A 14,392-nucleotide genomic window follows, 5' to 3' on the forward strand; every position below is an offset into this window, starting at 1 on the left:
TCTGTCTGGTAAGCAAAGCACTCCCAGTTTGGAGTCCATCCAATTTTTCCCTGCAATTCCGATGAGCACGGTTGGCTACGTACAGTGCGAAATAAGTTCTACGGACACACGTACAGTCGGCAGCCATTCCACATAGAACAAATAACCAAGGCAATAACAACCACTAATCTGACTCAATCATCCAATAACAAATTTAACCCAAGGTATTAAATAAAATAAAAAAGCTCAATGGATTTGCCGAGTCAGCCTGCTACACTGGGGCCTGACCCTTATTTAGTGAGTATTCAGAAAAATTAAAACCTCTATAATCGGCTTAGTCCATGTTATTTATTATTTAACGTGTTTTGACAGTAACAGAAAGCAGCAGTGGGCCGCCGTTGCGGCCTGTGCACCGAAGACAGCCTTTCACAAATTAAGCCTCAGAATTCACACGGCGCAATTTGTGGAGACAAGATGCGTGCATGCGGCACGGGCAGAAACACTGGCGGTGCGCATTGAGCCTTCTTCCACTTCTCCAAACCTTAGCCACCAATGAATACATTCTCAGCTATATTTAATCACTGTGTTTAATCACTGTGGTGTCATGCATTCTCCAAGTGACTGCATGACCAGATGCACTCTAGGAGCACTCTCCGAGTGCATCTGATACGAGGGAGACGACATTAATTCCGATGTGGGCACACAGTCAGCGTGTGTATTATCCTGGAATGTGCTAACTGGAAAAGCCTGCTGAGTGTTTTATAAAAAGCGCTTTGGTCGCGAACGACTTTCCAGAGGAACATTGCAAACTTTGCTTCATTTATAATCTTTGAAATTAACTTGTCACGGGAGGCGGCCGATCGTACTCTGTATATGTGCGAGCAAACCAGAGCTTGGATCCACTGATTTATTTACATCCCGATACCAGGGGAAAGGGCAAGTGAACTACAGCATACGGAGTCACCAGGAACTTAAATCGTGTGACGTTCAAGTGCCTACATATTTCGCCTGTCAGTTGAGCTATTAGCCAGGCCTTGCACGTTGACACCGATGCCTACAGCATCGCGTAGACTACAGACTTTTGAGGGCTTTCGGGAATGTCAACTTACCGCTTGACATGAGTAATGGTGGCAATAGCGTGTCTCTACACGTTTAGCCGTTTTCATACTTTAAATGATACGGCAACTGTTATTGTGCAGGTGACACCTGTAAATGCCTATAAATGTGACCACATGGTTCAAGAGGCTAATGCTGAGCCAGCACTGTTGAAATCCTCCTATTTGAAATTGTAAACTAAAACTAAACTGTGTTTTCTTTTATTTTGCCAGGTAAGGCCCACTGAAATAGCAAGCTCTTTTTTAGGAGCGACCTGGCCACATGATAGCACAATGAAGTGGGTTTTCATTGTGAAAATGTACAGCAGCCAAATACTCTGAACGCATGTTGATTCTAAATGGAGTGAAAAAATCGGAGGACCCAGAGAAAAATCCATGCGACCACGGGGAGAGACACTTAAACTCCAAATATACAGCAGGCGTCAGGGTCGAACCCACAACCTCCAGTATATCAGGCGAGGTCGTTAACATCTTGCCACCGAGGCACCCCTCAGTTCGATACAATTATATTTTGATGGTCCCTGCCGAGTCATCTGTGACTGAACGAAAATCAACACAAGTGAAACTTTGGCTTCCAAATAAAATGTCTATGAGCTTATGACAAATCTTTATAAAAAGCTATATAGGAATGAATTCCATCTGTCTTTTGGAAAAGAAGGATCCAGTTGGGGATGCACAAGAATGGGTGTTGTGGTATAATCTTCTGGGAATGTTCCTTGGCAAAGATCGTTATCCACTGTCAGGATGTAGTGACTGCAATGGAAGCATTTCTTCATAATTTCGCTCGATGCAAAATCCTCAACTGGAACATTGGGCGGAAGATGGTGGGCCTTCTCATGGCTCACCTGTTCGTTGTTTCACGTTACCTTAAACACAACACTATCATCTAGGCGAAATGGACCTCGTTAATTTGAAACCAGATTTGGTCTGTAGAACTAATTGCCAAACACTGGTATGGAGCTCTAAAACATATTGCCATATGTAAGAACAGAATTGGAATGCAGTCGGCATTAAATAAAACCTACGCGGTCCAAATAGTCCAAGTTGTTGGTGTAGGAATTTGATACTTGAGTGAAATTACAGAATTGTGTACGTGCACGTTTACATATGGACACCCAATTTTAATTGCCGGGGTCTTTGGTGCGCAATGTTTGTTTGTGCTCGGAAGATCACAGCAACGGGCCTCTCTCGTGGCCGTGCATTCATCTCAGCACGACTGCCGGGAGTAGAGCCCTCCAATCGAGTCGAGAGCGAACATCACGGGCTCTGAAGCAGCATATGCGCAGCCGGGAATACCTCCGACAGCATCACACAACATCACAAGGCCCTCTGACTTATGTTAAACAACAACAGTCACAATCTAAAATCAACATGCATCATCAATGCATGAAATTTCATTAACATTCCAGGCAGACTGTGTTTTTAATAATATTTACTTACAGCCAGAAGACAAAAAAAAGTTTTCTCCTTCGAATAAAATGTTTACTTTTTAAAGTGAATCCAAATTTTAATAACTGAGGGTGGTGGGTTTCTTCATCTATGTGCAATGAAGACCACAGCCCAAAATGTTCCCTATTACAATGTCTCCCTTTAATGCGGTGTTAGTGCAGAGCGTGATGAGGTTATACGTTTGGGGTGTGAACGTACGGTTGTGTTCAATGCGTGCGTCAGCGCGATACAGTTCAGCCAACTCAAGCTACGAAGCGAAACACAGCCGGGATGATCGGGCTGAGTGGGCACAGGGAGGAGGGTATCGATGCCTGCACGGTGCCACTGTGCCACGTCAGCTGCCCTTTTGTCCCTCAATAAACACCAAACGTTGAATACAGTTTAAAAAAAAACTTGATTACATTCTCTTCAATATTCTCACCGTAATCATTACAAGAATTTAAAAGAAGAGAGCACCCATGTATTGTAACATGTTCTAAGAGCGAGGAGGGGAGGGTCTGAACTTGGCGTCGCAAGCTGTGCATGGGACTAAAAGGCGCCGCTCCTTTTGTGCTGTAACCGTGCATGCGCAGTGCTCATTACTCATGGAAGTGGGACAGCTGGCACTCCGCGCAAAACAATGGGACCGGCCGGCCTGCGGGTCTCTCCCCAAGGACACACACCTAACCGCGCCTCCTCGGTCACATTGGAATTCATCAGGATGGGCCTTAAACAGGCAGCAGCAAGCCAGATGACAACTACTCTAAAGGGACCTTGTGCAAATCTGTGTGGTGGACTACACCCAAATCATATAAACGACGCATAAGCGAAGAACTCATTATATTTAGCATCTTCTGGTAATACGCGTGAAAGTCTAACACTTACAGAATGCTCCAATTAAATTATTTTTTACAAGTGATGGAATGTAACACTTTCTTCTTTTGCAGGGTAGTTGCAATGAGCTGCTCGCTGAGGGGAGGGATTCTACCGTTGATTGTATAGAAACGTTACTCTTGTTGTCGGGTTGGTGCAAGTGGAGATGATTGATGATTCGGGGCCAAGCAGCTCAGCCTAGTAGATGTGGCCACGCGCTTGATGATGTCAGCACAATCCACAATCAACCCCCACCTGCAGAGCGCTGGATTATTGCACATGCACTACCAAGTCTGGCTTTCGAATGATGACATCGCCGAGTCTTTAACAACCACTTCACAGCAAACGGTGACGTAATTCCGTAGAATTTACTGGGTGGCCGGCGGATTTCAAACTGTCGACGCCGTGTGAACTGGTTCAGTGTTGACGACTAGGCCACAAGCACACACGTGGTGGGCGATCAATCGTGCAGCTCAACCTCCTTCCTTACACTCCATGACCAAGACAAACCCAGAGAAACAAGGCTGCGTGGTAATTGGGGTACACAAAGACATATGTTTACAGCTGGGTTTAAAATGTTTGGTAAACAGACACTGTTGACCCCAGACTGCCAAATTGGGAGCTCATTGACAAAGTATACACTTAAGTCAATGCTAAAAGACAGCTAAATAATTGAGTCATTTTACAGGTTAAGGTGATTGATTTAGAGCCATTTTCCTCTTGGGTATTTTATAGGATCAAAAAGTCTACTGGTTGAAATAATAATAAACGTTAGAAATAGTAAAACTATTACCAAGGCTCTTTTTGCATATGCACAAATGCGACCTTTTCAAATGCCCTACATGAAATAAAAAAGACCTCGTGTTTCTGAAATCGTAAGTGATGTATTAGTGTGCCTGTCTTGACAGGAATGAATTTAACAATGCTGAGTTTGGTAAGAGTGCCTACATTACACTTGCTATCCCTTCCACAGGGCCATGTTACGGCACCGGCACCTATATTTATTTATTCACAGATATGTTTAATTTGCCGAGGCTTGGCGGCTCTGACTCAGCGTCTCACACGGCTCAGCTCAGCCTTGAGCCACTTGAGCGGCTCAGCCATGGCCTGGCTCAGGCTCGTCTCACGGGAATCCTGAGTGTGGCTGGGACTAATGCTCGGACCCAAAGCATGATCGAGCGTGGGCCAGGCATGGCCCTGAGGCGATCCCCCGGCAACTGTCAACTATTTAAACAGTTTTTATTTTACCAGCTAAGGCCCACGGACCTACGTAGCTCTTTTTTAGAAGCGACCTGGCCATCACAAATCATAGCTCAACGAAGCGGATTATCATCACGTGGAAATGTATAGCAGCCAAATACTCTTGAGCCACGGAGAAAACATGCACGACGTTTCACCAGCCTTAAACAGGCTGGTGAAACGTCGTGCATGGGGGGTGAGGTGGCACGTGCCCCCCCCCACCCCCCCCCCCCCCCATGATCTGATTGAAATCTCTAATTTTGATCGGATTATTGGGGTTTATTAGTAATAAATCGGCATTTTGCGACCCCCACTGCCACTGTGTAGCATATTAGTACGTGCCAGGGATAGGACGTAATTGGCAATAAGTAACGGCCAAGCAGTTATAAGTGACTCACAGAACTGTGCGCAGTTGCGTATACAGTACACGAGCGCGATGCCGATCACACAACGCGGTTCGAATTCGACCCCGTCGATCAATGGCTGCGCCATCGCCGCACACGCGTCGAATAAAAAGCAAAGGACAAGTCCTTACTTACTAACAACTCCTCTATCATTTTTCATTGCTGGAGGGGTTCGCCCCCCCTACCTGAAAATCCTGGCTCCGCAATTGATTACAACCGGCATCATCAGGCGGCAGCCAGATTTGTGGAGAAATCCTCCTGTTTCGTTTTTTAAATAGACTCCAAATATATAGAGCATCAGGGTCAGGATCGAACCCACAACCTTCTGCATACCAGGTGAGGTCGTTAAAATCTCCCCACCATGGCGCCCTGCGATCCAGCCATGCCATTGTGCGTTCGCTCTTGTGTTTAAACCGACAATCAAAGGAACAGGAAATAGAGTCAAAGTGTGCGTCCCAAGCTTATGGACAGGACAAGTCTGTCCATGAAACAATCGATTTTAACTTTCCACGTAGCTGTAATTGTTTTATCGACCATAGCGGAATGATAGTCTGAGTTGGCCTGAAGAAGGATTTGAGCTCATGCACTTTTGATTGCGAGTCTGATGCCCTGGTGCAACTTGGCTACTGGCCGGATAAGACATTTTTATTAACCAGAAATAAACACAGTTTGTACCGGTAATTAGATCCCCTTATGTCAGCAGTTATCATGATCACTGTAATAAGCCCTGATTACACTGCTAAGCAATGTGAAATACAAAAGGATTTCCATTATGTTTACAAGGAAGATTTGCCAAGATCTTCCAATTGAAAATACAATTCATAACACTCAACGGCATCAGAAATTTAAGGAAAATTATCCATTTTTTTTACAAATTATTACTGTTAGGGTTTTTTAATGAAGGTAGATGAATTTAACCATCCATGTATATAATCATTATTCAGAAAGCCTCACCAAGCCTTAAGACTCTTTTTTCAGGAGGGCCCTGCTTAGTTTTCTGCTGCAATGTGTCATCCGGACTTGAGTAATGTGCAATAGGATCTTTGGGTAATACCAGTTCCATTGTATGTTTTTTTTAGCTTTCGGAGGAAATTGGAGAACACAGAGGAAACCCATGCAGAAGAGGGGAAAAAAACATACAAACTCCACACCAAAAGGCACCCAATTCAGGAATATGGAGCACAACTGTCACCACCGCACCGCCACCCCGCCATGAAAGACAATCTCGATTAACAGAATTTGGCAAAAGTAGGCGAGATATCTAGTGGGGGGGGGGGTCACCATGCAATTTCCTTTGCGGCAAATTAAGATTCCTCCACTTTAACATGAGCATTTGTAACCCTCGAACGTCAATGACAATCACATGGCAACACACTGTTAAGACGAAAACCACTCGCACTCTGTTCAGAAACATAGGCTCAGCATCACCTTTCAAAATGCATTGCGTCGAGCACGATGCCGAGCTGAAGCATTCGCACAAGTACAGGCCGCGCGCGCCGCATAACGCAGAGCGCACTGCGCATAACGCATTCGCCGCCAAGGTTTTTAACGGCTTGTACTCTTAAGCAGCAGACTGGAACAAAGCACCGTGCGCGGACGCCGTGTGAGGTGCGAGGGAGCGAGCGGCGTGTGTGCAGCGAGCCTACCCGAGCGATATCTCTCATCACGGGAGCCCGCGTCCCTCCGGCGATTGTGCTTGGAACCCGATGGGGCAGGGTCGGCCTGCGTCCGAGCCTCTGTCTGCAGTGAGGGGTCTACCCCTGTGGGGGGGGGAGGCAAAGGGGATAGGGACAGAGGGGATAAGGGGATGGACAGAGGGGGTGAAGGTAGAGGTGAGGAGACAGATTAAACTATTGGAGTGCCACGGTGCCTGGTATACAGGAGGTCGTAGGTTTGAACCCAAACCTTACACCTGCTGTGTATTTGGAGTTTGCATGTCTCTCTCCCCGTGGTCGCGAGGGTTTTTCTCCGGGTCCTCAGATTTTTCCCTCCACATTTAGAAACACGTGTTTAGAGTATTTGACTACAACACATTTACACGTGATAGGCCACTTCATTGAGCTATCATTTGTGGCCATGTCACTTCTGAAGAAGAGCTATATAGCTCAGTGGGGTTTACTCAGTGAGGAAAGCCTCACCGAGTCTCAATACTTTTTCAGGATCCAGCTAACAAAAAAATATTACCAAAGGGGGCCAAGTATCCATGTGTAATCCCAATTGAGTAAATTGCAAGTATTTTTTTTTTTACATTGGATGGTTGGTCAACACCAGTTTACGTTGGTATAAAGATTTGTTTTACTATGGGAAGAAACCAGAGCACCCGGAGGAAACCCAAGTAGAACAGGGGCAGAACAAACTCCAAGCAGAAAGGCACCCGAGTTGGGAATCGAACCCAGACCCTTCTTGCTGTGAGGCATGAGCGTGACGACCCCCACCCTAATGCCAAATTTGACGTACAATTTAACTTGGATTTGCAAGAAAGGCTACACTTCAATTACATGAAGCGTGGTAATGCATCTTCAAGGCCAGTCACATCTTCTTCAACAGAAACACATGGAGCTAAATACGACAAAACGACTGTATTCGACAGGATGCCTCCATTGTTCAGTCAACAAGTCCGCAATGACATCATTGCTATGAAGACAAGATCATTTAAATTCACAATGCTTCCTCCCATTGCTGATGAGACACAAACAATTTGCAAAACCTATAATGTATCTCGTTTTGAGTTACCACTGTCTTCAAAAATGTTATCAGCAAATAATGTTTGATTTGCAAATTATCTGGGAACAAAATCATATCTGTTAGTAATAAATGAAAATGGAGATAATCGACATATACACCTTTTAATACCCATGAGATGCTTCAATTATTTGTACATGAACTGACAAATGTATATATATATATATATTTTGGACTACTAATCGTAGCCGGTATATGAACACGATAAGCAAAATAAACCTTCACAACTGTTCCCAATGGATACTTACGTTTTTTGTAGTCCATGTGGTTCAAAAGTACACTCATAATCCGTGGTAGCCAGTGGTCTTAGCGGTCACAAGATAATCAGTCGCCCTGCTATAGCCGACCCTTGGCCGCTGAAATGCAGCAACTACTCGACTGATCCCCACCGCCCCCCTCCCTTGGATCGGCCTCCCACACCTCCTCAATAACCCGTCCGGCAAGCCGCCCCAGGGCAGCCGCGTCCGCCCAGGCGCTCCTGAAAGCAAAGGTGCGCCGCAACTCCCCGGTTCAACTTGTGGGCCGCCCTAGCGCATTCTGCTGTGGGACACAGAAGCAGCTGGTGCCAGCCTGGGCTGAGAAGCTACCAGATGGAGGGCACGTCTGTCTGTGGTTTGTACTCGCTGGGGAAGTGCGTCGCGCGCTCGCTGGCTGTCTCGCTCGCCGCACCGCCCAATGTTCCCCGCGCCTCTGCGTCAGCTGCTGTTGCTGCTGTTGGTGGTGCATCCCATGCACTGCGGCTTCCTGCCCGCCCGCCTGCCCGGACACAGGGCAGTGGTGCACTCACTGAGCACTGCAAACAAAGCAAATCCTGTTTGTAAAGGGGGCCCATTCCATTGGCTCGCCACCGGACACTAACGCTACCGTGAATACACTGGCTTTCTGGCAAGCTGTGTGCTGGACCACTGATTGGCACACTGCCACACCAAGCTTTTGTTTAAAAAATAGCTATGTTAATTACAGCCAGGAACCATAGACTTTTGAATGATATCAACTTCAAAGGGATTAAAGCAGATTTATAAGCCGATTGAATTGGTCTTCACACAACCACATAAAAACGATCTCACAGTGTAGTGTTGGTTTATAATGAACTGTTCAAAATAACATAAAAATTGGATAATGCCAGTAAACAGTAGCCTAAATGTGCCTTACATAATCCAATTAAGTTTCTGGCGCATTGTGACGAAACAATGTTTGAACCGGACCTGCAACACACCGGACACAACCAGTAAAGCTTGAATGAGCTAATTAGGACACCGTGTGAAAGCCAGCCAACAAGTAATGTGAGAATTCTAGACCAGTAAACATGATACTAACCTGGAAAAACATTGAAATAAATATTGTTGTAAGCATTAACACATCGCTGGAAGCAATATCCAGAAAAATATATTATAGATGATATGTCAGCTGTAAGCTGTCATGCCAAACTATGAAGTTTTGCTTCTGTCCATACAGCGGAGCGGGAATGTTGGAACCCATTCATAGTACTCGCATGTGGCTTGTGCTGCTCTCAAGAGAGCAGTCATCTACAAACAGCACTGACGTTTTATAAAAACTACATTACTGTATGGGGATCTGCATGTGGGTGGCAATCTAGGGTTGAAAACATGTTCCACCCAGTGGAAAATTGCAAGGGCCTTGCAGTAAATCTATATTGAAAACGAATTTCTTTAAAACCGTTTTTTTTGCGTTCAGTTTGTTGTCCTTTCCCGCACCTCCGATTTGCGCGGTTGCTGCATCACAGATGCCCCATTTGTTAATTTTACAGAATCTTAACACAAGCAGCTAGTTGGAAGTTAGACACAATGTTAATCCAAATTGCAATGCAGATGCAATACGCAAAAGGGGGCAAAGGTGGCCTGGGCGGGCAGGCAAACGAGAGGACAATGAAGCAAGACGTTTGGGACAGCAGCTACACGAATTTGATGGCACGGTTAAAATGCAGGCATTTAGCCAGCAGCAGATAGAGACTGGCCGCTGATTGTTTAGAACATTTGCAGGCAATGGTGTTTGGCATTCACAATGTATCTGTTCATTATAAAGGACATCTCTGTTCGGAACTTTCACATCAATTCTGCACGACAATTAATTCGTGTCAGCAGAAAGCAAGGCAGCGTGAGTATTGTTGGGAACATTTTGCAGCACACCAGCGGGTGCAATCACATCTTATTTTAAATGCACTTTGTGTGTCCTTTGAGCATAAGATGTACTTTGATGCCCCGTCTGCAGTGACATGACTACATTTATGCCCGTCCTGCTGGGTTAACCTTCAGCATCCTCTTCCTGGCCCGCAGCAGCAACAGCATGATCAAGGAGTGAGAGCTTCAAATGGCTGTGGCGTACGCTAAGAAACCGTCCCTTAAACACCAACAATTCTGGATGCATGACAGCTAATATTTCAATTAGAGCCGTAAAAGTCCTCATTTTGGGAGACGTACGCACCGGCTAAACAGTCTTAATGCATGTTAGACACAATTTTAAATAGAGAATTAAATATCAGACGGGAACAGTTATTACACCCTGACTGAGCCGAATGCATGGCTTGTGATGTAATATTCATCACAAGCATTTGTGTATTTTGGCCAAAATCCACAGGTAGTCAACCACGCCAGTGTGTTTTATTCGAGACAGCTATGCTCTGTGGAATATTGTGCCAGTCAACTACACGACTTAGTCTTCATCTATAATGTAAAGACCAAATAACACAATCTTTCAAATCTGGGGATATAAACTACTGAAGGTGTTTAACATTAGACAGTTTGCAAGTTATACTTCAGTGCTAGCAAATGCCAATAAGTATGTAATTGATTATAAACTCAGATCACAGTGTTCTGAATACTGCTATCAGTATGCAATTAGAATGGAAAGGTTTACCTCCATCTATGCAGTAGTAGATGCATTCCAAAATGGGGCATACAAATGCGAAACCGCACGAGGCAGCTGTCTGCCGAGTAGCACGCACCATGCATAGCAACATGCAGTGTGAATTCAAACCACATACTGCACAGAGCCATTTTTGAGTAGACAAAGGTAAGTCGCATATACAACGCGAAATCGCACAAACCAAATCCGCGTAGAGCGAGGGAATCATGTAATTGCATTTGAGCTGTTCACGTTGCCAATTGGTGGACGATGCACTGTTGTATTTAATCTTACTTTGTCTCACAGTGTGCAGAAAGATTTACTGCAGTCGATCTACCCTTTGTGGAAAAACACCAACTCGTGCCATGCCTTGTGTTTCTCCAACTGATCTCGCCGGGCTCACAATAAAACATCGGAGTGTTTCTATGGGCTGCGCCTTCCAGGGCTGCTATCCCCGCGGCTCACAAGTACCGTGGACACACAACGCCTGTCTCAACATTAAATTACTCTCCACACAGACAGACACGCGTTCCAGAGCGGCCCTACCCTGCCATCAATCTCAGCCCGGTGTACTTTTCAGTCTGCCGCCTTCCGAGTGAAGCCGATACACGTTTGTGCAAATGACAATGATGAACCATTCCCAGTGAAACACAATATCTAATTTTATTGTGGCAGAGTGGTGGCAGTGGTAGTGCCTGTCCTCACAGCAAGGACCTGGGTTCGATACCCGACTGGGGCACCTTTCTGCGTGTAGTTCATGTTCTCTCCCACTGTTCTGCATGGGTGTCGTCTGGGTTCTCCAGTTTCCTGCTATAGTTATACAAGACATAGAATGTAAGTTGTCTTGGCCCAAAGGTCCTGATGCTGAAAGAATTACCTGCACATTACTCAATTGGGATGACACAGCAACGACACCCACGCGGCTATAACCAGAAAAGTCATGGGAGACTTTTCTGGTTAAACTAGTGTAAATACAATAAATATACATGTAGGTGAACAGTGTACAAATAAAATGGACGTTACATTAACGTTTCAGATCGGTCGGTACACTTAAAAAGTCAATAAAAACCAAATGAACATTTTGCCTCTAGGCTCTTCAAATATTTGCTAGTTAATCAACTACTATGTCACGAAGAAGCTCATGTAGGCCAGCTGCTCAACGATTGGCCTGAGGTGTGGGAAACGGAGCCTGTCAGGGTTTCCTTGAAACTCAAATCGTGGCATTTCAGTGCTCTCACGATGGAGTGAGAGTATTTCAAGTGACTTAGGGCACCAGCCCTAGAAGGGACGATAAAGTGAGTACCGCCGTATTTGTGGGGAAATCAACAGTGGTTGTCCTGTAGGTGGACTCGGCCACCGCTATGAGGATGTGGAATTTCCACCACTGGCTCTGCAGGGCTGTATAAACGGGGGAAGAGCGTCAATGCCTCATTGCGCGTGGTAGCAGGAGAGCACTTCACGACTCAGCCAGGCGTCGTAGGTGACCACGATTACAATTACTACATTGATCATGCGTGATGCAACGTTCAAAAGTGTGCTACGTTGTTGAATGAAGTACTGAAATCACATTCAAGGGAGAATTCGCTTGGTACGACCCCCCGTAGAACTCGGATTCGTTATAGGGCTTTTTTCCCGGAGATATGCTTTACTAGAAAAGACCTAAGAAAATAAAAAAAAATCTACAAAGTCTTTGCGAGTGAGAACACGCAGCAGTGCTGGCCGAGGAAACGTACCCGCCCCCCCCATCATTCGCTCAGCCAATGAGATACGACGAACGCTCTCCGCCAACCACATCCCACCGCCTGTGATTCGTTTAGCCAGGTGGGAACTCGAGAAGACGAAGATATTTCTAGATTTGAAGTTTTCGTGACTGCAAGGATAGTCTCAGGCTCCACCTAAAATAAACCATCTTTATTATTATTATTAGCGCCATTACTGATTCCCCAAAGAAGCCCGCATATTGCTCATACGAAGAAATAACGCTGTCAGGAACGCATTCCCATATATGCAATGGAATAATGACCCATCTTCAGCGCTGATTCTAATATTGCTCACTACTCCAGGAACGCATCTTGAGCGCTAAGCGAGGTCTGCCTGTATAAAAAGTGCATGTAGATATCGAATCAAGCTATTTACTAAGGAATAAATACAAGGTATTGATATCAGGGTAAAATGAAGATACCCAAGGTGGGTGAACGTTTAGTGAACGCGGCACCTGCTGCTGTTCGCGAGCGTGACGTCACTATCACTAAATATTAATTTTATTACTCTGCTTGTTAACCCAGGAAAGCCTCACGTGAGTCCCAATAGATTTTTTTTCTCGGTAGGGCCCTGCCAAGTTTTCAAAACAGGGGTTGATGTTGTTGCTGTGTAATCCCATTTGAGTAATTTACAGGTAATCTTTCAACACTTTGATATTTTTTTGACCAATGCCACGTTACCACGTGTATTGTTATAGCGAATATGAAGTCATGCCCTAAGAAACTGTCAATGTGACCCACGCTCAAAAAATATTTTATATCCCTGTTCTACATCATGATTCAGCATTTCCAAAGCTAAAGAAAAAACTGATAGATTGAAATATTATAGTCTATTAATGTGTATATGTGCGTGTGTGCGGTAGCCTAGCGGTTAGCGTGCTGCGTGATGAACCTGGTGAGCCGAGTTCGATTCCCGCTCACAGGCAACAACAGTGATGATTATCTGAACTGGTCCTGGGCCTCCCCTTGATCAACTTAGGCCTACACGGGGGATCTTTGTCTTTGTAAAGTTCTTAAATCAACGTGCTCAAAGTGCTTTCCTGGAAGAAAAAAAAACTTTCCCAGGAATAAAAAAAACCGGAGGCCATATGTTTGAAGCCGTAAAAGACTACGTGTAATTCTTATGACAACCATTAGGTTGTGTTTAAAAACAAAGAACGAAGGAAAAATCACCCGGCTATTAAAATTTTCCAGCCTCAATCCATGCCACGTGTAAAAGCAGACAGATTAACCTCTATTTTTCTTTCGCATAAAAACATACACGAGGAAATTACGAGGTCACAATCAGACTTCATGCCCAAAAGCTCAGCATTATCATCAGAAGAAGCAGCCATGATCTATCCACTGCAGGGTGAAGGCCTCCCCATATAGCATTGGCAACCCCCCCCCCCCCCATGATGTTTGTGAGGCTATAATCAATCTCACCTCTCTGCACATGGGCTAATCTCATTGCTCCTACTCAACGATCATCGTATTCTGGGATGCGTTCCCTCGCTTCGCTGCTATGAGTTGAAGAAAGTCTAAAAAAAACTCACTGACAGAGTTTTAGCAGCCTGGCGAGAGATATGTATTATGTATGTTGAACTTTTTTCGCACCATAGGCAGCTAACCACGCTCATCAGAGGTGCGGGGGGAAGGACAACAAACTAAACACGAGAAAATATTACTCTTTCAAAGGCTATTTTGGGTGGCAGGATGGCGCAGCGTTAACACTTGTGCCTCAAGAAAAAATACCTGGGTTCAACTCCTGTGCCTTTTTTGCGTAAAGTGTGTTTGTTTTCACTCTGTTCTGTATGGGTTTTTTGATTTCCTTCCATTGGCAGATAAAAATAACACACAATGACCCCGGTATTTGGCCAAACATCCGAAAGACAAAATTACATCCAATGTACTCATTAGGAATTACACTTAAAAACACCCCCCCCCACCCCCCATCCGCAACAAATCTGTCAGGATCCTCCTGGCTGGTCATGGGTAAACAAGTAAAATA

The 14,392-nt window shown here is 45.1% G+C and overlaps 1 protein-coding gene across 10 annotated transcripts in view; it reads right to left on the reverse strand.

The window, feature by feature from the left end:
• Window positions 1-14,392, reverse strand: part of LOC133345852 (disco-interacting protein 2 homolog C-like) — a 134,060-nt gene that overhangs the window by 63,860 nt on the left and 55,808 nt on the right. For 9 of the 10 annotated variants that reach the window (XM_061556881.1, XM_061556883.1, XM_061556882.1 and 6 more), the window contains exon 3: window positions 6,685-6,798. In XM_061556881.1, coding sequence (XP_061412865.1) covers window positions 6,685-6,798 — 114 coding nt within the window. Of the gene's footprint in view, window positions 1-6,684; window positions 6,799-8,028; window positions 8,181-14,392 lie in introns of those variants that run through there. The other variant, XM_061556879.1, reaches the window with a different exon arrangement.

Source organism: Lethenteron reissneri, chromosome 23 (assembly GCF_015708825.2).
Source record: "Lethenteron reissneri isolate LAM-NWPU_2019-01 chromosome 23, ASM1570882v1, whole genome shotgun sequence".
NCBI classification, from domain to species: domain Eukaryota; kingdom Metazoa; phylum Chordata; class Hyperoartia; order Petromyzontiformes; family Petromyzontidae; genus Lethenteron; species Lethenteron reissneri.